This window comes from Pelophylax lessonae (assembly GCF_965119305.1).
Source record: "Pelophylax lessonae genome assembly, chromosome: 6".
In the NCBI taxonomy this organism is placed as follows: Eukaryota; Metazoa; Chordata; class Amphibia; order Anura; family Ranidae; genus Pelophylax; species Pelophylax lessonae.
The window spans coordinates 117453290-117480393 of record NC_138773.1 but is presented as its reverse complement, the minus strand read 5'-3'; the positions used below and the strand labels follow the sequence as shown (position 1 = coordinate 117480393).

The 27104-nt window shown below is 48.5% G+C and overlaps 1 protein-coding gene across 4 annotated transcripts in view; it reads right to left on the bottom strand.

Annotated features, from left to right (window-relative positions):
- Positions 1–27104, bottom strand: part of SMG1 (SMG1 nonsense mediated mRNA decay associated PI3K related kinase) — a 795166-nt gene that overhangs the window by 720686 nt on the left and 47376 nt on the right. For all 4 annotated transcript variants that reach the window (XM_082260927.1, XM_082260924.1, XM_082260925.1 and 1 more), the window contains exon 7: positions 129–254. In XM_082260927.1, the coding sequence (XP_082117053.1) occupies positions 129–254 (126 nt within the window). The remainder of the gene's footprint in view (positions 1–128; positions 255–27104) is intronic.

The following is a 27104-nucleotide window of genomic DNA, read 5'->3' as shown; positions in this document are numbered from 1 at the left end:
CCCACATCAAGCCACTGTCTGATATCCAAGGACAGGTCATAAGCACCAGTACAAAAACGCTCATTAGCTAATAAGTTCTGTTTCCAACTGTGAGAGAGTGGAGTAATAATATTTAAGAAAACACTCACCCTGAAGTTTGTGCTGAAGATATGTGGGTAGCATCGGGACACAAGCAAGATACATTTTACACATTTGCACAGCAATTCTGGCGTGTCCAGGTTCTCCAATATAGACTGCAGACTGGTCATAACCAACTAAAACAGATAAGACACATTAAAATACACAGAGTGGTTGGGATGTTTTATTTATATGGATTTTTCTTTTTGTTTGTTTTTGTGTATCCTGCAAATGGAGCTCTCTGCTCCTTTTTATACTCTCTTCATTATCTCCTTATCCATTTGGTCAGGGGGAAAAAAAAAAATGAGCTAAAGACAAAATCTAAATCAAGAGCAGCAACCTGCTACTCACTCTGGGAAAACTCCTTCCAAGGTTGCAAGGAAATTAACTAAAAGACAGTAACTTCTGTGGTGCCCTCTTTAGAAAAATCAATAATGCTCTAAGAGTAATGTGGCATACTACATTGTTACATGTACAGCAATAGTGTGCAAATGTATACAAAAAGATCCCCCTAGGCTTCCATGGGGCCATCTCTGGAGATCAGAGACATTCAAGGGCCAATCCTGTAGCAGGAGTATGGGAGTAAACAGGCAGTGCCTATTGGATTTACTTCTTAAAGTGGATGTAAACCTCATGTTAAACAATTACAGATACATACACCATATGTTAGCCTTTTCTGTAAAGATCAAAAGCACATTAGTTGTACATGCATTTTTCATCCCTGTGCCTGTCACAGGCCTCTAAAAGATGGCGGTCCGTGGGCGTGTCTACAAGCCAGAGCTCAGGAGGCGGAGTCCTGACATCAGAGGACTCCCCCCTCCCATATGTACACTCCCCCTTTCCCCTGGCACACACTTCAGCTTGAATCCCGAGCTGAAGACCGTGAAATCCGTTATCCTCAAACACTGGGGTATTTGAGACACAGGGCATGCAGACTTTCATAGCAGGAGGGAACAGTACACAATGAACACTGCTGACACTTTTCTGTGCTCATCTCTGCTAAAGGAGGAGGAGAATGTCATCATCAACAGAACCAAACAGCCTAACACAGATTTAACCCCACAGCTCCCAGGGAGAGAGCTCAGCAGGAGGATACAATTAACTCCTCAACTTTTACTGTAATGCCCTACTTTCAAGTAGTAGTTACACAGTAAAAGTGCCCAGCCATTGAGGGGTTGTCTCTACCCTCTTCTCTATAAGCAGCGATAAGGGTCCCCCAAAGTCTGCAACAGTCTCCTCAAGCTGGAACTCCTTTCAGGAGCAATCTGTGTGACTGGCTGTGGGACTCACACCCCTTCTCTCATGCCTATGCATAAGTCTCCTAATTAGTCTGCCAGTCACAGGAGAGTTGGCGTGGCAGCAATTTTTTTTTGCGCGTCAAGTTTTACTGTAGAAAATTGGAGAGGATTGTAGAGGACTAAAAAAAAAAAAAAATATACTGTATATAAATTACTGCGCTACTGTCATAGAAAACAGCTGTTGACACTACAATACAACAATTATTGCATAATAATCTAAGAAAAGGAAAAAAAAAAAAAGCCACGCTCAAAAATGTATACCTAGTGTATGAGAGGGTTTACATAAATATACGTATAACGTGTCGCACATTAAATACAACATTATTCATATAGTGTTCAACGCATATAAAAAAAATAGAATATAAAAAAAAATAGAATTTCTGTAAGAACTTACCGTAAAATTATTTTCTCTGAGTCCTCTGACAGTCGCCGCCCAATGGTATTAGCCTTCACTAATGGGTAATGGCGCCCTCTGCAGGAGCAAGGCTAGGCAGATAATTATCAGGTTAATACAAAATACTTTTATACCTCGGCATGCCACTAGGGGGCCATAACCATTATCCTGAACCCAATCTGATATTACCTCAGTTTGTAGCAAGCAGTACCGGAAGGCAACAATCCCCACAAACAAAACCAGAGGGGTGGGGGCGGCGACTGCCAGAGGACTCACAGAAAATTTTACAGTAAGTTCTTACAAAAATTTAATTTTCTCTTACGTCCTCTGACAGTCGCCGCCTGATGGTATTAGCCTTCACTAATGGGACGTCCCAAAGCAGTGCAGGTATGAGGGGTGGTAAAACAACGCAACCAACTCAGAAGGTAACGCAAACAGCCGGGCCAACAACAACCTGAGCCCACAGGAAAAAAACTGGAAACAAACCCAGAATAACAAAAAAACAACCCAAGAAGGAGGGACAGTAAAAATAATGTCCCCTGAAAACGACCGCCGCACGCAAAACTATGCGGCCAAAGGAAGCATCCAAAGATGCCAAAGCATCAAGTTTGTAAAACATCGAGAAAGTGTGCAAGGACGACTAAGTCGCCCCCTTGCACACCTGAGCCACAGAAGCCTGATGGCGAAAAGCCCAAGAGGCACTGAGGCACTAACGGCTCGAGTAGAATGGGCCTTTACCGGAAAAGGAGGAATCTAACCTCAAATGGATTAGGCCGGAACCATCGTCTGACTGATCCACTCAGAAATGGTCGCCGCAGAGGCGGCCGATCCCCTCCGAGGTCCCTCAGGAGGAACAAATAGAAAATCAGACTTCGAACAGACTCCGTAGTGGACAGGTAGATCTTGACCGCCCGAACCACATCCAGGGAATGCAAGGCAAATTCCTTAGGATGCTCGGGCTGCGCACACAGCGAAGGCAACACGATATCCTCATTGAGGCGGAACGAAGAAACCACCTTGGGAAGAAAAAGACTGATTCGGTCGCAGAACCACCTCATCTCTACGAAGTACCAGAAAAGGAGAGCGGCAAGACAAGTCCGCCAACGCAAGACACTCTGCGAGCCGACGTGATAGCCACCAGAAAGGCAACTTTTTGGGACAATCCAGACAGAGGAATCCCTCTGATCTTCTCGAAGGGAGGTTGTTGTAACACAGACAAAACCAAATTCAGATCCCAGGGAGGCAAGGGAGCATTCCGGGGGGGGGGTTAAATGTCGCACCCCTGGAATGAAGGAGCTGACTAAGGAATGCGATGCCAAAGGTCGTTGGAAAAAAAAAAAATGTCCAAGGCCAACAACTGACCCTCGACCGCAGTCAGCGCCAGACGCTGACCCACGCCCTTCTGCAGGGAGGCCAAGACCTTCGCCACCGAGAAGGAGCGAGGATGAGAACCATGCGCTTCATACCAAGCGATTTACGCTTTTCAAGTACTGTGATGAAACTTCCTAGAAGTTGCTTTACAAGCCTTTAGCAAGGCAGGGATGACCGCCTGTGGAAGACCTCTATCCCTCAAGACCCGGCTTTCAACAGCCATGCCGTTAAGCCAGAGACCGTAAAACAGGATGGAAGATCAGTCCTTGACACAGAAGTCGAGGCCAGTCCAGGGCCACGAGAATGACTAACATCCTTTCCGACGCCAACCTGCAAAGGAACCTGGACAACAGTTGAATCAAAAGGAAAGGCATACATCTGCCGAGAGCGATGCCAAGGCACCACCAACGCGTCTGCGGCGTCCGCCAGAGGATCGCAAGTTCTGGTCACAAATCTTTCCACCTTTTCGGTGAGACGGGACGCAAAAAGATCCACGTCTGGGGTCCCCCACCGGGCGCACAGGAGGCGAAATACCTCCGGATGCAAGGACCATTCCCCTTGGTCCAAGGTCTGGCGACTCAGATAGTCCGCCTGCCAGTTGTCCACACCCGGAATGTTAACAGCAGATATCGCCGTACGTGTGATTCGGCCCAAGACAGAATCTCGGACACTTCCTTGGCCGCCCGGGCACTCCTGGTACCCCCTTGGTAATTGATAAAAGCCACAGCCGTGGCATTGTCCGTCTGTATCCGGACCGGACACCCCTGAAGTAGAGATGACCATCGGAACAGAAAGTTTGATCGCTCTGAGCTCCAAGACGTTTACCGGCAGCGAAGTCTCCCCAGTCGACCACGTCCCCTGGGCACAAAGTGCACACAGAACTCCGCCCCAGCCCGACAGGCTGGCAACCTTGCTGAGAATCGACCACAACAGAGGCCGGAAGGTCTGGCCCTGCGTCAAGGATGGCGACCGGAGCCACCACAAGAGAGCCGACCGAACCGGGCGACTCAATGACATCCTCTCCAAGGACTGAGGTGTCCTGTTCCAGCTGTCCAGGATCTCCGCTTGCAGAGTCCCAGGGTGAAATTGAACAAACGGAACAGTTTTGAAGGCCGAAACCATCAGGCCCAGAACCCGCATGCAGATCCGCAAGGAGGAGAGATCGTTGTGCCCGAGAGACCTGATCTCAACCCACAGAGTTCCGAGGTTTTCCTCCAGAAGGAAGACCCGAGCTTGAGCAGAGTCCAGGACCATCCCTAGGTACTGAAAATGACTTGAGAGTCAGAGCCGACTGAAAATTGATGGTCCACCCGAACTCCTGGGGTGTCTGAACCGTTACGACCAGAGCGCTCGCCAAGGTCACACGAGCTTGACCTTAAAAAAAGGTCACCCAGGCCACTGAGGATCGCAATGCCCCGTAAAATGTAGCAAAGGTAGAACCGGAGCCAATACCTTGGTGAAACCCTGGGAACCAAAGCGAGACCAAAGGGTAACGCCACAAACTGGGAGTGCTCCCCACTCCCCAGCCACCGTGAAGCGGAAATATCACTGATGACTCTCGAAAATAGGGATGTGTAGATATGCATCCTTCAAGTCGATGGAGGCCAGGAAGTCCCCGGGCCTCAACGATGCCACCACCGACCGGATAGAGTCCATCATGAACTTCTGTACCCGCACAAAGCGGTTCAGAGACCGCAAATCCAGAATCGGACGCACCGCGCCTTCTTTTCTGGGCACCGTGAACAGGTTGGAGTAAAACCCGCGAAACCTATCCCGTGGAGGATCGGGTACAATGACTCCTTGGGCAAGCAGATCGTGCACTGCCCCCATAAGATCCCAGACGATCGGGGAACAGCTGGAGATTGGACAAAAAGAACCTGTCTGTGCGGCGAGATCGAACTCGATCTTGTACCCTGAACGAATCAGCATGTGAACACTCCTGTCCTGAATGCCGGACAACCAGGGCTCCCGAAGCAAGGCAGACGACCCCCCACCCCGACAACGAGTGAGGTTGTCCCTTCAGGAAGAGGTGGACTGACGGGCTTTTGGCTTACTCATCCACGGCTTCTTGTGGCCACCCTTCCCCTGCGTCCCAAACGCACAAAATGAATTACACTGAGTCTTGAAGGAGGGCCCCTGCCGCGGAGGGGGGGGGGCTTACCCTTAGAGACCTGGGGCAACAGAGTACTCTTACCTCCAGTGAGCCCCTTAATTAACTCAGCTAGAGTTTTCCCAAAAAGACGACCCCCCCCCCCCCCATTTTGGGGACCTCAGAAACAAACTTTTTGGATGCCTGGTCAGCCATCCAGCTCTTCAACCAGGTAAGGCGGCGGAGCGCGACCCCTACCGCGAACAACCAGGCGATCAAAGGGGCCTCGTCCAAGGCTGCGTCGCACAAGGACATCCCAGTCTGGGTGATTCAATCCACCATGGCAAGGACAGGCGGAAAGGTCGACTCTGCCACCAGAGTGCTGCAAAGCACCTTGGATCATGCCGCGAGAGCCTGATTTGCCTCGGGGATGGCCTAATACAGGGTTTAACAGGGAAAACCGCCACCAGTTAAACGTGGCGGGCGAGTGCTTCCACACGCCCATCTGCCAGGTCCCTGAATACCGGGGAATCCTCTACTGGCATCAAAGTGGGCTTATACTGCCTAGACATAGTGTGATCCCCAATTTTGGGGACACCGTCCTACGTTTGTCCCCCGACCCCAAATTGGATAGCTGAGGGAAAAAACGCTTAGGCGCCACAAACATGTGCCTAATGCACCGCCACTGGTCATTCACACTCCCGTGAAATTCCCCAGGGCAGGGAAAAACCTGACCTGACTTCTGGGCCCTTCGGAAACCAAAAGCGGACCGCTGACTTGACTTGAGACGGCTCATCATCAAGATAGAGAGTTTCTTTTAACGTCGCTAAGGGGAACATCCATCGTAGCGCGTGTACCTGCGCTACCGAAAAGGAAGATGCCACCTCCTCCTCCACCTCAAGAGGCGGAGGACCGGGACCCCTCAGGGGGACCATTGTCCTTGGCAACCAATGTTTGGCTCAGAGTCAGAGGACTGGGAGGGCACAGGTCGTTTTTTGGAGGAGCATTCCATCAGCAGCAGATCCACATGGGACACCAAAGTCGCAAGCACAGCAGAGATAGAGGTAATAGCAGAGGCTTCAGGGTGGACCCGAAGCCCCCACCAGGCCTGCAGGGGATTTGCTGTCCTGGGAGTCAATTTTTTCCATAAAAATTCCCAACAAGTAAAAAACGTTTTGGTTGAAAAATGACAGAAGGATTAACAAAAATCCCCCAGCCTGTCAGCACATTTTTACACAGGAGATGTGTTAAGGAGGAAGTGAACTCCTACCGCTAGAGGCCCAGACATCGAGCCCAGACAAAAAAGGTGCCTATTGAAACTCAATGTAAAAAGTCACAGGGAAAATGGCCGCTTGCCCTTACTAGGCATTTGCTCACATCCAAGATGGCGCCCGATCGGGAGCATGTGCAGAATCCTAACATGGCTGCTGCCCTCACACAGAGCCTAGAAATCTGCCCACCTTAAACATGGCGGCCGCTCTAAACGGCGGCGAATAAAGTGTACAATCACATTCTGGCTATCATCGGGGACCCCAGGGAGACCCCCCCCCCGAGTTATAGAGCACCCCCCCCAAGTACTACAAGTATCCCATACAGCGCCCCCAGCAGGAGGGAGGGAAAAAAACAACAACCCGGCCAGAAGGGGGATCCTACAGAGAGACCACCAGCCCTGCTATCCCCCAAAAATCCCCAGGGCCACGGGGAAATCCGTACTCACCAGTCCAGGAAGCAGGCACCGCTCAGATACGGGAGACTTCCCACCTTCAGTGGGGGTGCCGTCAGCCAAGGAGGGATGCTGGCAACACGCGGGCGATCCGAGTTGAGACACCCTCAGCGAAGACGCAGCTCTGCTGGCTCGTCACCATTCGGAGGGGCACTGTCGTTGCGAGGCCTGGGCGTACCAGTAACCTGCGACGCTTGTTGGCAGGCTGGGACTCCATAAGGATCTATATTACCCAGTCCGAGGCCCAGCTCTGCAGTCACTTGTAGTCCTCCAGGAAAGGAATCCCTAACTAGTGATCGTGAGAGAAAATAAAATCTATTGTGAGAAGAAAAACACATGAATTTAGAAAAAAAACTAAGAAAACATACACAAGGTCTCAGTCAGAGAAACCTAACCAGCTCCTGAGCTAGGCAGCATAAAACTAAGGTAATATCAGATTAAGTTCAGGATAATGGCTGAGGGATGGCCCCCCTAGTGGCGTGCAGAGGTATAAAAGTTTTTTTGTATTAACCTGATAATTATCTGCCTAGCCTTGCTCCTGCAGAGGGCACCATTACCCATTAGTGAAGGCTAATACAGGGTTCATACACATTTTCACCAATGAAATTCCATGACTTCACGTAAATATTCATGACCTAATGTTTCATGAAATGTCTATGTATACGTGTTAAATAAGAAGAAAATCTATGTCACACCCAGCATATTTTTACTAATATAAATGACACTTACGTTCGCCGCATGCAAAGCTGGCCGCTATCTTGCTGTCTGGGAACATAGTCTGGAAAAGCTGACCTGTGTCTTCACAAGACTTTTATGAATAGTGTGAATTAACCACCTTTAGAGCCCACAGTACCTCTGCTGTTAGAGCTTCGTTTCTGGATACAGCGTGACTCAAAATGGTCCCTTGTTTTACAGAGGATGAGGTGGAAGCAACGCTGCCGCAGCTGTGAGCAGGTGTCACTTCAGGCGCACGGGTGAAAAAGCCAGCGATCAGATTGGAAGCGGTCGAGCACGCAGCTGCAGACTGGTGCTTTGCACCTTTAGCGTGGCTAGACAGCGCTGCCTCTCCCATGTTCGAAATGTCAAATGTTTTACGACACACTGTACATTTAGCACGTCCCGGGTCCTGATCTTTCTCCAGCCACCTCTCATACTTTTCGTCATGAAGCCATATATTTTTAAAGCTGCATTTCCCTGGCATTGCTGTAACTGTGAACGGACTGGTATGGATGGCACAAAATGCAGCACTTAATCTTTTTAGGCCCAAGCCACAGTCATAAAGGTGCAGGCGGACTGGTATGGATGGCACAGACAGTGAGATGCACAAAATGCAGCACAGTAATCTTTTTAGGCCCAAGCCACAGTCATAAGGTGCAGGCGGACTGGTATGGATGGCATAGACAGTCAGATGCACAAAATGCAGCACAGTAATCTTTTTAGGCCCAAGCGACAGTCATAAGGTGCAGGCGGACTGGTATGGATGGCACAGACAGATGCACAAAATGCAGCACAGTAATCTTTTTAGGCCCAAGCGACAGTCATGAGGTGCAGGCGGACTGGTATGGATGGCACAGACAGTCAGATGCACAAAATGCAGCACAGTAATCTTTTTAGGCCCAAGCCACAGTCATGAGGTGCAGGCGGACTGGTATGGATGGCACAGACAGTCAGATGCACAAAATGCAGCACAGTAATTTTTTAGGCCCAAGCGACAGTCATGAGGTGCAGGCGGACTGGTATGGATGGCACAGATCTGATGGTGCACAAATGCGGCACTTTTGGGAGAAAGAACAGTGGTGCTCCTGCTTGCCCAAATAAAGCGGTTCAGGTGGCAGACAAAGGTGCAGCTGGACAAAATGCGGCGCTTACTATTCTTAGGCCAAACCTAACAGTCCCATGAGGCAGAAAAGAGTTCTCACAGAAAGGCGACTCAGGATTGGATGCTTAATTATTTATTTACATTTATTTTTAACATTCCCGTAGGACTGGTACAGTAGGTGCCCGCAGTTTGCCCTACGGTCGGTCACTGGCCAGCAGCAGCCGAGGAAATGATCGTGCACCAATGACAGGCAGCGGGGAGGGCCGGGCCGCGGTTTGCCTGGATGTGACTGGCCAGCAGCAGCAAACCAATCACAGGCAGCGGAAGCGTCACTGGAGAGCGGGCCGGCCGCATGAACGTGATGACGCGGGGGTGCGGTAACTGAAACGGTTACCGCCCCCTTCCGCATCATCATCACGTTCAAGCGGCCCGCCCTCCAGTGACACTTCCGCCGCCTGTGATTGGTTTGCTGCTGCTGGCCAGTCACATCCAGGCAAACCGCAGCCCGGCCCTCCCCGCTGCCAGCGATTGGTGCTTAGTGCATGATCTACTCCTCGGCTGCTGCGGACCCGGAAATCAATGTGCACAAACATAAAATAAAATAATACATTTGCAATAAAGTTTTAAGCATCTGCTCCCCCCGCCGCTGCCTGCCGCCCCCCCCCCCCCCAGATTTCCATGACTTTTCCAAAACATTTCTAAAATCGTACTTTTCCATGACCTTTCCAGGCCTGGAAAGTGTCATCTCAAAATTCCATCACTTTTCCAGGTTTAAGGACCGTACGAACCCTGCAAATACCATTGGGCGGCAACTGTCCGAGGACGTAAGAGAAATGGGATTTTTGTCTGAACGTAAAATCCTCTTCTCTGAAACTCATTGACGGACGCAATCTTGTTCTCAATAGCATTAGGGTTATGCTGCCCCCTACAGGAGTAGAACACTAGGCAGGAAAAAGTTCTGGCTATGCCTATAGGCAGTCCCAGGGGGTATATCCGCTCTCCCTGCCATAGGATGTCAGTTTTGTATCAAAGCAGTGTCAGAGAAAACAATACCAATCCAACTCAATAATAGAGGGGTGGGTACTGCGTCCGTCAATGAAATTCAGAGAAAAATTTTAGGGTAAGACAAAATTCCCATTTTCTCTATCGTTCATTGACGGACGCAGTCTTCGGTTCTCAATAGCAGTAGGGACGTCTCAAAGCAATGCCATAAAAACATGACCAGGTAGTCGCCTTGCAAACCTGAACCACAGATGCCTGATGGCGAAAAACCCAGCAAACACTAAGTGCCCTGCGCGTTAACAGGGAAAGGTGGAACCTGACCCTTAATTGAATAAGCCTGCACAAGCGTCTGTCTGATCTATCAGGAAATAGGCGCATCCGTGATTACAAAGCACAAATCTGACTTTCGAAAAGACCTAGTAGTCGCCAAGTACACCCTGATTGCCCAAACCACATCCAAAGTATGCAATGCAAATTCCTTAGGATGTTTAGGCTTAGGACAAGAGGGTAACACAATGTCCTCATTTAAATGGAAACTGGAAACCACCTTTGGAAAAAGGACGGATCCGGACGAAGTACCACTTTATCCCTGTGAACCACCAGAGGGAGAATGACAGGACGACGCCGCCAGTTCCTACACCAAGGCTGCCACCTTCTGAGATAAAGTTAAGTAAGCAGGGGAATCTCCCAAATATTTTCAAAAGGAGGTTTCTGGAGAACAGACAGCACCAAATTAGGGATCCCAAGGTGGCCACAAAGGTTGCACCAGAGGAACTAAATGTCGCACCCCCTGGATAAAACTACGTACCAGGGAATGGGTGGCTAATGGCCTTTGGAAAAAAATTGCCAAGGCCGAAACCTGACCCTCGATAGTACTCAAGGCCAAGTTTTGATCAACCCCCCGTTGAAGGAAAGCCCAGATCCGAGCCACCACGCAATATACGACTTCCAAGTGCGATGATAGATCTTTCTAGAAGTCGCTTTTCTCGCTTTAAGCTGAGAGGGAATCAGAAGCAGACAATCCCCTGTACTTCAGCACCTGGCTTTCAACAGCTAAGCCATCAAAGCCAGCGACCATAAAGCAGGATGGAAGATCATTCCTCGAGACAGCAGGAGTCTCTAAGGAACATCTGCGACTAGCCTGACCAGGTTGGCGTACCAAGCCCGGCAATGCATTTCGGAGACACAAGGATGACCGGAATCCCTTCCGCCTCTACCCTGCAAAGAAGTTTCGGCAGCAGCTTGAGCGGAGGAAAAGCATACATCAGCTGATACTGACCCCATGGAGCCAGCAGCGCATCTCTGGTGTCTGCCAGAGAATCCCGAGAGTGAGCCACAAACCTCTGCACTTTCCTGTTGCTCTGAGATGCCAACAGATCTAGGTCTGGAGTGCCCCAAAGAAGGCACAGCTGCTGGAACACCTCCGGAGAGACCATTCCCCAGGAGCCAAGGTCTGCCGACTAAGGTAATCCACCTGCCAAGTGAATGGCAGGAGAGAGCTGGAAAAAAGCGTTCCGCCCACCGAAGGATGCCTGCCACCGCCAAGGCCGCAAGGACACTTCTGGTGCCCCTTTGGTGATTGACATAAGCCACAGCCGTGGCATTGTCTGATTGAATGCGCACTGGACAGCCCCGAAGGTGCTCCATCCAGTGGATTAGGCAAAGCCCGATTGCTCTCAGCTCCAGAACATTGATCAGTAACCTGGATTCCTGCAGAGACCAGCCCCCTTGAGCAGAAAGCTTGTCGAGAACACTTCCCCACCCGGACAGACTGGCATCCATGGTGATCACTGTCCAATATATGGGGAGGAAGGAATTTCCTTGCTTGAGCATCGGGGACCGAAGCCACCATAACAGGGACCCCCTGGTCACCTGGATCTGATTGTCTAGAGAACTTGGATCTTTGTTCCATTTAAGAATTTCCTTCTGGAGTATTCTCATGTGAAATTGAGTGTAAGGGACCGCCTCGAAGGAAGACACCAACAATCCCAGAACTCTTATTCAAGTCTGAAGGGACAACCATTTGCTAGAGAGCAATAGCTGAATTGCAGACTGGAGTTTTTGAAGTTTGTCCAGAAGAAGAAACACCATGGCTGAGGACGAGTACAAAGTCAGGCCCAGATACTCCAGCCTCATGGAAGGAACCAGGGACGACTTCTGGAGATTCACAATCCACTCGAACTCCTCATGGTTCTCATGGTGATCTCCAAGTTTGTCACCAGCGCCGTGGGAGACTCCGCAAGGAGAAGCAGATCGTCCAGGTAACCCAGGACCGATATCCCCCGCTGGCGTAATAAATCCAGGACCGGAGCCAACACCTTTGTGATGACCCGAGGAGCAGAGGCGAGATCAAAGGGTAAAACGCCACAAACTGATAGTGATCCTCTCCCATGTCAAAACCCAGAAACTGTTGATGTCTTGCACATATTGGGATGTGAAGATAGGCATCTTTGATATCTATGGAGGCCAGGAAATCCCCCTGGTGTAGGGAGGCCACCACCGTGCGAATTGATTCCATCTTGAATCTTTGAACTTGCACAAAGCAATTCAGTGCCTTCAGCTGCATCCAGCGAAGCATCGCAAACAAAATGCAGCCCCTGGATCAACTGGTCCGTCAGTTCCTGAAAGGCAGGGGGAAGTTGTAACCCCTCCAGGTCACGGTGTAGAAACTTGGCCCATTCAGTCAAGGTTTGTGACACAAGGGCAATAGTAAACACCAGTCTGAGCGCAGACCCTGCCAGGGAGTACATATTGTGGGCCACAGACTCCGCCTTTCTATTCGCCAGATCCCTAAAGGATTGGGAATCCTCCACTGGGACCATGGTAGCTTTATTCAGTCTGGAGACCGGAGGGTCCTCCGTAGCACAGTCCACTTAACGGACTCTTCAAAGGGGTAGCGCTGCAACTCTGGCCTAGACCTGGTCGTATGCGACCTGGCAGGACGTTTAACTCGCAGGGCCAGTCTCTGTCTGGTGGGACTATGTCGCGGCTGACCTAGCGCAGAGCTGGGTGGCCGGCTGAGGTGACCACTGGATCTATATATCCAGCCCACCGCCCAGATCCGGCTTAGCTGCTTGTAAATCTCACAGGGAAAAAAAAAAAAAAAGGTGAAAAAACCTAACTAGGGAAAAAAAAAAAAAAAAAAAAAAACTTTTGCCAGGACCAGAGATCCCAGCAAAGAACTAGGTCCTTACTCCTGACTAGGCAGATTAAAAACGGACATCCTATAGCAGGGTTCAGGGACTGCCCATAGTCCTGGGACATACCCCCTGAGACTTCCCTTAGGCGAATATGTGAATATCAGGTTGATATGATGTGTTCAGATAGAAATACAAGGTGAAAAATAGTCCATTTCTGAGGGAGGATTCCATGTTCAAAGTGAAGGGTCACCAGAACAGAGTCAGAAGCGCTTTTCAGAGGCAAAGAGTCATTCAAGCATAGGGGCATTACAGCCACAATTCAGCATTAGTCTTTGGATAGCTGTCAGCATCCCTCTCATCACATCAAGTCTTCTCAATAAGGTTCGCCTAAATGATGTCCATGTGGACGAAATGCAGGGCTTGACAAATTTGCTTTGAATCTAGGTGTCAGCTAAAAAAGTTAGGAGCCAGTTTTTTTTTTTAAACCAACAAAACATTCTCAACAAACCCCTACTCTTATGTAGCCCAGATGTGTACCTTTTACAGATGCACTCTCTCTGATTCAAATATCATGAATACATTCTCTCCGGTTTCCACAGTGCACAGCTCAATGCCATGACAATAGGCTAGATAGCACACTGCACACCTAACCCCCTATGAATTACAGCCCCCATCCTGTATAGACATATGAACCCCTCTATACCACAGCACCCCCCATCCTGAATACACTTATCCTAATCCTCCTACATATAGTCACTTATCCTGTATATATTATATATATATAATATATATTTATTAATTTTACATCACCCCCATTCTGTATAGACATATTCTAACCCCCCCACATACCACAGCCCCCATTCTGCATAGACTTACGACCCCCTCTTTAGCACATCTCCCACTTGCTGTATAGACATATGGCCCCCCAAATATCTTGTATAGAAGTATGATTCCCTACACACCACAGCCCAAATGCTCAATAGAATTATGCACCCCTATATAGTACAGCACCCAACCCTGCAGAGATAAATAGGTCCACATATGGGCTATGCCATGGATGGAGGGGATGTGAAGGGGTTCTGTGTGGCCCCATTGATGAGTGTTATTTCAAGAACTGGCCGTGCTGGGGTGACACATGGACTGACAGGAGGACAATCTGAGGGTGTTTGGCATTTTCAGTGGCTGGAAAAAGGTCCTGCCAAAACGGTGAGCATAAAGGCTCTGATGTGATGTGCTCCCCAACAATCCAAGCGGTGCCGGTGTGACACCCCCGGCTGGGAGGGTTGCTTACCTGGGGGTTCTGGACGGGATTTCATTCTTGTCCACTGTGGCGGGCGTGCAGTTAGTCAGCTTTGTCTGGTCCTTGTGCCGATCCGGTTGGTGGGGGCGGGTTTCCTCCTTGCCAGGCTGGTGGCGCAGGTGCACTTCCAGACAGCCTTGCGCTTGGGTGGGTGTTTCAGGCCGGGGGTGGTGACCCAGGTCTTCTGGATGTGCGTAGGGTGCAATCGGGTAATCCCCGTTGATGCTGGTGTCCGCCTTCCTCTGCAGCTTGTCAGTGCTAACATAGAATTTAGGGCTGGATTTCACCTTTGGACATGCAGCCCCACCTATGGCCAGTCCGGTCCTGTTCTGCGGGATCTGGGATTGTGCTGTGCGTGGCTGGGTACCCTCTGTGAATGAGCTGACTAAAGCCCAGGCGCAGGACAATTTGTAGTCCTGGGATTTGTCGAACCCTGATGAAATGTGTCGGGTCGTACTTAGCTTGCTCCATGTCATTGCGTCTGTTGGATACCATTTTGTGATCACACCTACCTTGTACTTGAACCGCTTGTAAATCCAGAGTTGGTGTAAGTTTTCTACTTTATTAATAAAGTCCTTTAAAGATGGTTTTACACTATAAGGAGATTTTCAGTTTTTTTATGGATATTCGAGTTCACAACCCTATAGATGAGACTTGATGTGATGAGAGGGATGCTGACAGCTATTCAAACACTACTGGCTAATTGTGGCTCTAATTCTCAAATGCTTGAATGGATAAGTGAATAAGTCCAATGTGAATGAGGCCCTTAGTCAACAATTCTAAAGTGACCGAACGTGTCACCCGTGAGGTGAGCGGGCGGCACTGCGGGGCTTCGTTCTAAGGTTAAGTATTTCATAATGAGCTAGTATGTGATGCATACTAGCTCATTACGCGTTTGTCTTTCAGGCGTTTGTTTTTTAAAAAAACATTTTCTGAGGTTTACAACCTCTTTAACAGCTTAAGTCACTTCTAAGTTTTCCTGACACGAGATAAAATTTGTGTCAGGGAGGGAGCTCAGCACGCAGCTTGTCTATTCACAACAGTGTGAAGGGGGTGTGTTCCTTTCCTCCAATCAGCTCTCACACACTAACTGCAGCCTCTCCGCCCCCTTCTCTGGGATACGAATAGATGCAGAAGGATTTTTAACACAATTCTGCTCTTTTGTTCAAATATTTTTATTAAAGAAAATACAGTGGTTTACAGGCATTGCAAAGCACGTTAAAGATTACCATTTGGCACACTCTGTTGTAGTTAGAAACAGATTTGCAGGTTTCAAGCAGTATATATCTGACAATGCAGCAAAACAAACTAAAACGTAGAGCATGTCAAAACAAAAGATACATATGAGAGTTCCCCGTCGTGCAGGGAAAGCGAGGTACAACAAGCTCCAATGCCCTTCTCCGAGTGACTGCCAAGTCTTGTAGCAAAAAAAAAAAATACAACATAGGAAAGTAAAAATAAAGAACGATAAAGAGAAAAGAGTAACGATTCTTCGCTTTAGAAGGCATGTAGGGAAGAGAAGACCGCAGATAAACAAGTAAAACCTATGTAGGAGGAATTGTTTCACCTCTGTATATCATCGTAGGTTGTTCACTTCACTGGATATATGTGAGGGTTTATAACCGCTTTAAATCGTACAGTACACTTGTTGAGTATTCACAGACCCTATGAAAGAGGGGTGGGCAACAACTGGGCAAACAGAACTGTGTCAACAGCAAAGAGGTAAACAACAAGAACCTCGCAGCCAGCTTCAAGAACTTCGCAGCCAAATGCTTTATTCGCTGACAATTGGATGTCCACCTGGTAAAACCTTGAAAAAGGCATAAACAGAAGACCAAGTGTCAGCCTTTCAGAGTAGTGCTACAGAAGCCTGGCCCTGGGATGCCCAAGAAACACCCACCAATCTGGTGATGTGGGCACATAAAAATTGCAGAAATAGTGTGGTCCTTTAGAGTCTAGGCTCTAGTTATTAAAAAGGTTGATTAGGCTTAGTCCATGTCCAGGCAACGAAGAGCAATATCTTTGGGTGCTTTTGAGCAGGGCACAAAGATGCTGGGACTATATTGCCATTCAGGTGGCCATTTGAAGTAGTGATGCACCGAAATTTCGGCCAAAAATGGGCTTATTCCATTTCGGCCGAAAATGGGTTAAATATGCCGATACTCATGATGGCCGCCACGGGCGCAGCACAGGTTTCAAAAAAACCCGCCTCTGGCCGGCGGCCCGCCTCCCGGTGATGTCCCTACTACTGCGATCTGTGCATGAATGAATTAACACACCGGGCGGGCGGCCGCCAATAGCTGTAAGTATGTGAGCGCTTCACTTCCCTGTCAGGCATGTATCTCCGCTGACAGGGAAGTGAATCGCTCACATAGTTATAGCTATTAGCGGCCGCTCGCCCGCCCGGTGTGTTAGTTCATTCATGCACAGATCATAGTAGTGACATCACCGGGAGGCGGGCCTTTTGAAAGGAAGGACACCGGAGGACTGGAGCTGAGAGTAAGGAGATTGCATTGGGATTGTGAGGGACGCAGAGGCAGGGGGGGAGAGAGGGACACTGAGGCAGGGGGGGGGAGGGACACTGAGGCAGGGGGGGGGAGGGACACTGAGGCAGGGGGGGAGGGACACTGAGGCAGGGGGGGAGGGACACTGAGGCAGGGGGGGGAGGGACACTGAGGCAGGGGGGGGAGGGACACTGAGGCAGGGGGGGGAGGGACACTGAGGCAGGGGGGGAGGGACACTGAGGCGGGGGGGGGGGAGGGACACTGAGGCGGGGGGGGGGACACTGAGGCAGGGGGGGGGGGAGGGACACTGAGGCAGGGGGGGGGAGGGACATTGAGGCAGGGGGGGGGGGGGACACTGAGGCAGGGGGGGGAGGGACATTGAGGCAGGGGGGGGAGGGACATTGAGGCAGGGGGGGGAGGGACATTGAGGCAGGGGGGGGGAGGGACACTGAGGCAGGGGGGGGGAGGGACACTGAGGCAGGGGGGGGGAGGGACACTGAGGCAGGGGGGGGGAGGGACACTGAGGCAGGGGGGGGGAGGGACACTGAGGCAGGGGGGGGGAGGGACACTGAGGCAGGGGGGGGGAGGGACACTGAGGCAGGGGGGGAGGGACACTGAGGCAGGAGGGGGGGGAGGGACACTGAGGCAGGAGGGGGGGGAGGGACACTGAGGCAGGAGGGGGGGGAGGGACACTGAGGCAGGAGGGGGGGGAGGGACACTGAGGCAGGAGGGGGGGGAGGGACACTGAGGCAGGAGGGGGGGGAGGGACACTGAGGCAGGAGGGGGGGGAGGGACACTGAGGCAGGAGGGGGGGGAGGGACACTGAGGCAGGAGGGGGGGGAGGGACACTGAGGCAGGAGGGGGGGGAGGGACACTGAGGCAGGAGGGGGGGGAGGGACACTGAGGCAGGAGGGGGGAGAGGGACACTGAGCCAGGAGGGGGGAGAGGGACACTGAGCCAGGAGGGGGGAGAGGGACACTGAGCCAGGAGGGGGGAGAGGGACACTGAGCCAGGAGGGGGGAGAGGGACACTGAGGCAGGAGGGGGGAGAGGGACACTGAGGCAGGAGGGGGGGGAGAGGGACACTGAGGCAGGAGGGCGGAGAGGGACACTGAGGCAGGAGGGGGGAGAGGGACACTGAGGCAGGAGGGGGGAGAGGGACACTGAGGCAGGGGGGGAGGGACACTGAGGCAGGGGGGAGGGACACTGAGGCAGGGGGGAGGGATTAGGCAAAGGGGGGAGGGACGCTGAGGCGAGCTTACCAATGGTATTAGTATTATGCAGCATGAGGGGGTTAATGTATTGCCACTGCTGGTCACTGATGAATTAGTGACTGACCAGTGGCAGTTGATTAACCCCTTTGTGCTGCATTAGTGCAACCAGTAGCAGTGCAACCAGTGTTCATTAACACTGATACTGTTTGCACTAATGCAGCACAAAGGGGTTAATTAACTGCCACTGGTCGGTCACTAATTCATCAGCGACCAGCAGTGGCAATACATTAACCCCCTCATGCTGCATAATACAAATACCATTGGTAATTAAATTGAAGACTATACTGTGACAGGGTGGCAGCTACAAGTGTACGCCTGCTTGTTTTTGGTGTATGCCCCTGTTCCATCTATTTTAAAATTATTTGGGGGAAAAAGGTCATTTTCGGTTTTCGGCCAAGGGCATCCTGCATTTTCGGTTTCGGCCCAGAATTATCATTTCGGTGCATCCCCAATTTGAAGAATGTCTCTTTTTAAGAGAGATGCCAACTATGACAGACATGATGGCAGGGGAATATCCTTTTGGAATTAAAAGGGATTTTTTTTTTTCTCTTTAGCAAAGAGAACCAAGTTCAGGTCCCAAGGAAGCATATGCTGCTGCATGTTGGGGTGGGGGGATAGGTAAGGCAGCAGTGTTTGGAAGAGAATGGACAAGGCCAAAACCTGTCTTTCAAGGTGCCTAAGGTCAAATGCTTGTCAAGTCAAGAATGAAGGAAGGCCAGAATGCAGAGGCACTGAAATCTCTGGGACAGAAGTGCCAGTATTCACATAACAGGCAAATACATATTTCCAGGTCTTTCTGGAAGAGGCTTTTCTTGCTTTTAGCAAAGTTGAGGGGATAGACTTAGACCCCTCTGTCTTAAGACCTGGGTTTCCACACCCATGCGGTTAAACCAAATGATCAATAACAGGGGTCCCTGGGAATGAAGCCAAGTGTAATCTCCTAGTACTTGGAGTATGTCTGTTTACCAGGTTCTTCTGGGACAAATAAGTCAAATGAGAATCACCAGCTTCTTGTCTTGTTATATTTTGAGGAGCAGACAAGGTAGAATACAAACTGGAAGGAGTCCTAGATTAGCCTGAACTGAGACCAGGGGATTATCAAAACATTGGATGCCAGAGCTAGAGGAGCTTTAGATCTGGCCAAATACAGAGGTAACTTGCTGTTGAATTTGGAAGGCAGAATATCAAAATTTGGGGGCCCATATCTGACATATCAAGGTTGGGCTGTCAGGGTGAATTAGGGTGGGAAATTTAGCCTAAATTCATGGCATTGTTCAACTGTACAGGGTGTCCCCTGTAGAAGGGGTATCCAGTGTTGCAGAGCCATTTTGAGCTTCCACAGATGAACATATTCCCTAAAATGTGAGAGACAGGGAACCCCCCCCCCCCCCAGGCCTGAAAGACTGGCACCTGTTAATCACTTTTCAGTGATAAGGTAGAAATTACTTCCCAACTATTAAGGCCGGGCTGGATATTTACCAAGTTAAGAGAGTTTCTTTTCTTGGTTGGACAAGTCAAGAGAAGGAGCACGGTTGTTCCAGGTCAACAAGTTGAGCTGAAGCAACCTCAAATGAAAAAGCCTCAAAAGCAGACTATTATAAGGCCTAGAATCCTCATGTCTCTGATGTTCCTTTGACCTCAATTACCAAGTGTGAGCTCAGGGAGAAAGCATTTTCTTCTCTGCAATGAAAAGCCTTTGCTTGGAATGTGAATAGAAAAAAAATAATTTGCGCACTACTTAATTTAATGTGAAGGCTTAATACAAAAACCAAAATACATAAACTGATGATAGTAAAGTCCATTAAACTAACAAAATAAAAATACAGTAACAAAGAAACACAAATGTGTACAAATATTGAGACAGTCACAGTTATTTGTAGAACCAACGTTGTGCTGTCAGAAAATGAGGTGCTGAATCAGAACTTGTGACCACCCTGGTCAACCATCACCACCACTGAAACTGGACTCTTACCGTAACAAATGGACCCTATTACAAAGTCATATCAACCCATGATTAGTATCTCAAAGCCTTGACAGACACCCCTTGGTTAGTCTTAGAATGTCTAGTTTTCAGCATATAATTAATCAGGATCATCCATATGCTTCACTGAATTCACCATAAAAATTAAGATGGGGAAACCCCCAGTGTAAAACCGCATAAAATTTTATTGTAGCTCAAAAAGATAAATAGAGCTACTCACACTTTCACAATCAGTAAGCGCTTCATATTAAATGCATTCACAGGCAATGTTATCCAATCAAAGTCTTAACCATAATAAAACGAGCATGGTGACGTCATGTGTGTTGGCTTCACCCTAAGCAGAACTGATGTCAGTCATCAGAGGCACAAACGATACAAATTTTTATTCTTCATTATTTTTTACTGGATAAAAGATATTACTATATAACTAGTGCAATAGATTTTTTCAATATCAATTCTAACTAGTGCAATGGATTTTTTCAATATCAATTGTTTCTAAGAGACTTATTGCACATATATGGATGAGGAGTTTTTACCTACATTTACCAACAACTCCGTCCCCTTTTTAGTTTATGCAGGTTGCTGACAGTCCTATACATAGATGTGATACATCCATCCTTAAAGCAGAACTCTATCCCAAAGGGGAAGTTCTGCAGTGCTTGGAACGAAGTGGGAGCAGCTACCTGCTTCCACGCTCCTCAAAAAGTGCCAATGGTGGAAGTTACCTGCTACCACTTCCGTTCTGAGCATCACGGAGCTCAAGAACGGAAATTCTCCACCTTTCCCCTGCAGTCTTTTGGGGCACTGACCGGTCCCAGAAGACTGTATCCACCAATCCAGGATGCGCTACACGACTCACGCATGCGCAGTGTGCACCTGGCTGTGAAGCCGCAAGCTGTCACAGCTGGGTGCCCATACTGGAGATACCGGTGCCCCTGGAGGATAAGGACGGTTGGGGTGAGCTCACCGCTCGACCGTGGGACAGGTAAGTGACACTTTCTTAAAAGTCAGCAGCTACATTTTTTGTAACTGCTTTTTTTTTTTTTTTTTTTTTTTTTTTTTAATAGCAGGCTGGAGCTCCTCTAACCGGTTGATGTTCCCCTATATTTTGCCAGCTCGGACTAAAGCTGTTTGTGTGTGCTTTTTTTAGCTTCTTTTTTGGTTACCATCTTATACAAATCTCAAAGGGTTTGTTTATTATTCATATTATTTCATATAATTTTGATATAAGTGAGGATTGGATTCTCCTTTCCAAGCCATTATACAGAGGCCTGGTCCTGACTGTCTACGAAGCAAAGAGTCAGGTCTGCCATCTTTAAATGAAGTGGCTTGGCCATCTTAACCTCAGAACGAGGCTGAAGAGACCAGTCAGCAATTTTAGAATAAGGATGCCTGGTTAGGCCCGCAGCACTTGGAGCACCTCCGCTATTAGACTGAATATTTATATACATGGCGACACACGTAACATTCGTGCCCCCGATGACGTCAGGTATGATGAAACTAGTAAGTCAGAGCCAACGCACGTGACGTCGCTTTTCCTTGTTTGTTATGGTAAAGGCTTGGATTGTTTTAACATTGCCCTGGAATGTATTTAAACGCTTGCCGGCTGTATACAGTACATATAGCAAGGCAGCTCTCCTGTGCCAGGCCACATTCCTAGCACGTAATCCACGCACTGGGGTAGGGAGCATGCCGCCCCAGCTGTGCTGCGATTGGCCGCAGCACAAACCACTCAGTGGGTGCTGGCCAGTGATTGATCAGCAGCACCCAACGATCGGCTCTGGACATTACCAAAGAGAGCCATGTGTAGATAAACACTCACAGGGCTCTCTTCTGACAGCAGCAATTTGCTGTTTTTTTTTCTTCCTGTAAAGCAGGAAATAAACAGCACACACAACAAGACATTGTAAAAAGTAAGATCCGCGCTATGGGTATCTAACGGATATATCAAAGATGTTAAAGGCTGCAGCCTACCCTAAGCTACAATCAAATGACTGTATAAAAGAGGTCATAAATGTGGGTAATTGGCGGTGCCTAAATAAAATATTGATGAATCGCTACGTGTTCTATGTGCATAAAAGGGTCTGTCTCAGTGACAGTCTGTGCAGATTATATGAATAAATAAAATCACATATAAAAGCAGAAATAAAATAATACAATCAGCATATACAAAAATGGGTAATAAATCCCAGTGGTGAAAGGTGCAATCAAGTGATAGATAGATAGATAGATATATATATATATATATATATAAAAATTGGATAAATAATATAAGCGATGTAAAGTGCCAAATGACAAATAGTGCTATATCATGTGCAATAAATATTATTATATTATTATTTATTGCACATGATATAGCACTATTTGTCACTTGGCACTTTACATCGCTTATATTATTTATCCAATTTTTATATATATCACTTGATTGCACCTTTCACCACTGGGATTTATTACCCATTTTTGTATATGCTGATTGTATTATTATTTTATTTCTGCTTTTATATGTGATTTTATTTATTCATATAATCTGCACAGACTGTCACAGACAGACCCTTTTATGCACATAGAACACGTAGCGATTCATACGTCAATATTTTATTTAGGCAGCGCCAATTACCCACATTTATAACAACACATTGTGACCACACATTTAACCCCTTGATCGCTCTAGATGTAATCCCCTTCTCTGCCAGTGTCATTAGTACAGTGACAGTAGAGCTGCACGATTAATCGTATGAAAATCGCGATCTCCCCCTTGACGATCTAAACCTGACATATTCTCGATTCTTTGCATAGCTGAGGGAGCAGAGAAAACAGCTGTGGAAAACTCCCAGTAACTATAAACAAAATGATTACATTGCATCTTTCCTCCCACAAACGCCTATCAGCATTAAAGTCTCCCAGTAACTATAAACAAAATGATTACATTGTATCTTTTCCTTTCCTCTGCCAGGGAGAAAGGAAGTTTAACCTCTTAAAGACTAGACCTTTCTCTGACACTTGTTGCTTGCAAGTTAAAATCTGTTTTTTTTTGCTAGAAAAGTACTTAGAACCCCCAAACATTTTATATATTTTTTTAGCAGAGACCCTACAGAATAAAATGGCGATTGTTGTAATATTTTATGTCACACTGTATTTGCGCAGCAGTCTTTCAAACGCAATTAATAAACTTTAATGAATAAAAAAAAAAAACGTAACAGTAAAGTTATCCCAATTTTTTTTTGTTACACAGAGAATCGTGAGAGAATCGTGATCTTTATTCCAAGCTAAAAAATCGTGATTCTCATTTTGGCCAGAATCGTGCAGCTCTAAGTGACAGTGCATATTTTTAGCACCAATCGCTGTACTGGTGTCACTGGTCCCCAAAAAACAAGTGTCAGTTTCGGATTTGTCTGCCACAATATCGCAGTCCACTAGAAGTTGATGTTCACCGCCATAACTAGTAAAAAGAAATTCCATAAATATATCCCATACTTCTTGAACGCTATAACTTTTGCGCAAACCAATCAATATACGCTTAGCTGGATTTTTTTTTATCAAAAATATGTATCAGAATACATTTTGACCTAGATTGAAGAAAAACTGAATTTTTGTAAAATCTTACCTGTAAAATTCCTTTCTCTGAGTCCTCCGACAGTCGCCGCCTCTTCATATTCGTCACTAATGGGGTTATTGACCTTTGCTCCGCAGGAGTAGCTAGGCAACAGAATATATTAATATCAAAGCTTTTAGCATATCCCACCCCCAGGGGGTGGTCCCCACAGTCAATACCTCCCTGCTTCCTGCATACCAACTCAGTTTCAGTAGAATAGCAGTAGAGTACATAAACAAAACCCCAAAAGAGGGGCGGGGGCGGCGACTGTCGGAGGACTCAGAGAAAGGAATTTTACAGGTAAGATTTTACAAAAATTCCGTTTTCTCTTACGTCCTCTGACAGTCGCCGCCTCTTCATATTCGTCACTAATGGGGACGTCCCAAAGCAGTGTAGACATGAGGGGTGGGAAAACAGCAGCCGCGCCTAAAGCAACGCAATACCCACATCAGAGAAAGGAACCTTACCAAAGTAAGAGAACCAACTGGGCAACAGGAAAACGTGCTCAACAGGAAAACGTGCTCAACAGGAGCAACAATCCAGGAAAAAACAAGTAACCTAGGGGTAAAAACACCCCAACAGCCAAGGACCCAAACAAGGGACCCTAAGGCACTGCCGCACTAAGAACTTTACGGCCAAAAGAAGCATCTGCCGATGCCTGAACATCCACCTTGTAAAATTTTGAGAAGGTGTGAACGGACGACCAAGTCGCCGCCTTACACACCTGGGCCACAGAAGCCCGATGAGGACAGGCCCAAGACGTACTCAAAGATCTGGTAGAGTGCGCCTTCACAGGCACGGGAGGAACCTTCCCCCTCAAAGCATAGGCCTGCTCAATGGTCTGTCTGATCCATTTGGCGATGGTAGAAGCCGACGCCGCCATGCCCTTCCGAGGTCCCTCAGGAAGGACAAAGAGAGAATCCAACTTGCGAAAGGATTTAGTCGATGACAGGTAAACCCTGATCGCCCTAACAACATCCAAGGAATGTAAGGCCACCTCCTTCGGATGCTTAGGCTTCGCGCAAAGCGAAGGTAAGACCATGTCCTCATTGAGGTGAAATTCAGAGATCCTTTTCGGAAGAAAAGATGGGTTAGGTCGCAAGACCACCTTATCCAAGTGAATCACTAAATACGGAGACTTGCAGGACAAGGCCGCCAGCTCTGACACCCTGCGAGCCGAAGTGATCGCCACTAAGAAGGCAACCTTCTTGGACAACAAAGACAACGAGATCTCCCTGATATTTTCAAAAGGAGCATGTTGCAACACGGACAGAACAAGGTTCAAATCCCATGGAGGCAAAGGCTCCCTCCTAGGAGGGACCAAATGTCGCACCCCTTGAACAAAGGTGCTAACCAAAGAGTTAGAAGCCACAGGACGTTGAAAGAGAACAGCCAGCGCAGAAATCGGACCCCTATCCTTCAGGACCTGGCTTTCAACAGCCAGGCCGTTAAAGCCAGCGACTGTAAAGCAGGATGGAATATCGGTCCTTGAGACAGGAGATCTTCTCGAAGTGGCAGACGCCACTGAGCGTCGACCGCCAGATTCACGAGGTTTGCGTACCAAGACCGGCGAGGCCAGTCAGGTGCCACCAGAATCACCGGTTTTGGTTCCGAGGCCAACCTGCGAAGGAACCTGGACAGCAGCTGAATCGGTGGAAAGGCATACATCAGGAGATACTGATGCCAGGGCGTCACTAACGCGTCCGAGGCGTCCGCCCGAAGGTTCTCGCGTCCTTGCCATGAACCTTTCCACCTTGTTGTTTAGACGAGATGCGAACAGGTCCACATCTGGGGACCCCCACTTCGCGCACAACATTTGGAAGACATCCGGGTGAAGGGCCCATTCTCCCTGGTCCAGGGTCTGGCGGCTCAGATAATCCGCCTGCCAGTTCTCCACCCCCGGAATGTGAACTGCAGAGATCGCCGGGACGTACGTCTCAGCCCAAGACAGAATGTTGGCTACTTCCCGAGCCGCCCGGGCACTCCTGGTGCCCCCTTGGTGGTTGATGTAGGCCACCGCTGTGGCATTGTCCGTCTGCACCCGAACTGGACAGCCCTGAAGCCTGTCCATCCAACGCAGAAGACAGATTTATCGCTCGCAATTCCAGAATGTTGATCGGAAGGGAGGATTCCTCCTCCGACCAAGTTCCCTGGGTGGACAAAACGCCCAGAACACCACCCCAGCCCGACAGGCTGGCATCCGTGGTGATCACCGTCCACGACAAAGGACGAAAGGACTTGCCCCCCGACACCGCCGGGGACTGGAGCCACCACAAAAGACCCCTGCGGGTGAGATGGCTTAACGACAGCCGCAGATCCAGAGATTGCAGACGCCCGTCCCATTTGGCCAGGACCTCCGCCTGAAGCTCCCGTGTGTGAAACTGGGCGAAGGGAACCGCCTCGAAGGCCGAAACCATCAATCCCAGACACCTCATACACGTCCGGAGGGACGAGCACTGATTGTCCCTGAGGGACCTGACTTCGCACTGAAGTGTCCGAAGCTTGTCTTCCGGCAGGAAGACCTTCGCCTGAACAGAGTCCAGAATCATCCCCAGGTAGGGAAGACGAACCGACGGACACAACGTCGATTTTGGAAAATTTATCGTCCAGCCGAATTCCTGCAGAGTCTGCATCATGATGGACAGGTCGTTCACCAGACCCTGCCTGGTCGCGGACCGAATTCAAAAAAGAGAAAAGTGGCTGAGACTAAGAGCCCCAGCACAGGAACAGCCTGCGTACTCCTGAGCTAGGCAAGTGAAACTGAGTTGGTATGCAGGAAGCAGGGAGGTATTGACTGAGGGGACCACCCCCTGGGGGTGGGATATGCTAAAAGCTTTGATATTAAATATATTCTGTTGCCTAGCTACTCCTGCGGAGAAAAGGTCAATAACCCCATTAGTGACGAATATGAAGAGGCGGCGACTGTCGGAGGACGTAAGAGAAATAGATTTTTTACATTTTTTCATTAGATGTGTTTAACAGCAGTAAGTAAAAATGTATATTTTTTTATTTTTCAAAAAATTGTAAATCCTGTTTATAGCGCAAAATAAAAACCGCAAGGGTGATCAAATACCACCAAAAGAAAGCTCTATTGGGGGGGGGGGGGGGGGAACAAACATTTTATTTGGGTACAGTGTCACATAACCGTGTAATTGTCAGTTAAAGTAACAAAGAGCCATATCACAAAAATGGCCTGGTCATGAAGGGGTTAAAACCTTAAGAAGGTCAAGTTGTTAATACGAAGCGCTTGCTGATTGTGAAAGTATGAATAATTCTTTTTGAGCTATAAAAAAAATTGTATGCGGTTTTAAACAATGTATATTTCCCCATCTTAATTTCATGGTGAATTCCGTGAAGCATATGGATGATACAGATTTAATATATGCTGAAAACTGGAGACATTCTAAGACGAACCATGGCATGTCTGTCAAGGCTTTGATGAGATATTAATCACGGGCTCATATGACTCTCTATTAGGGTCCATTTATACCTGTAAGAGTC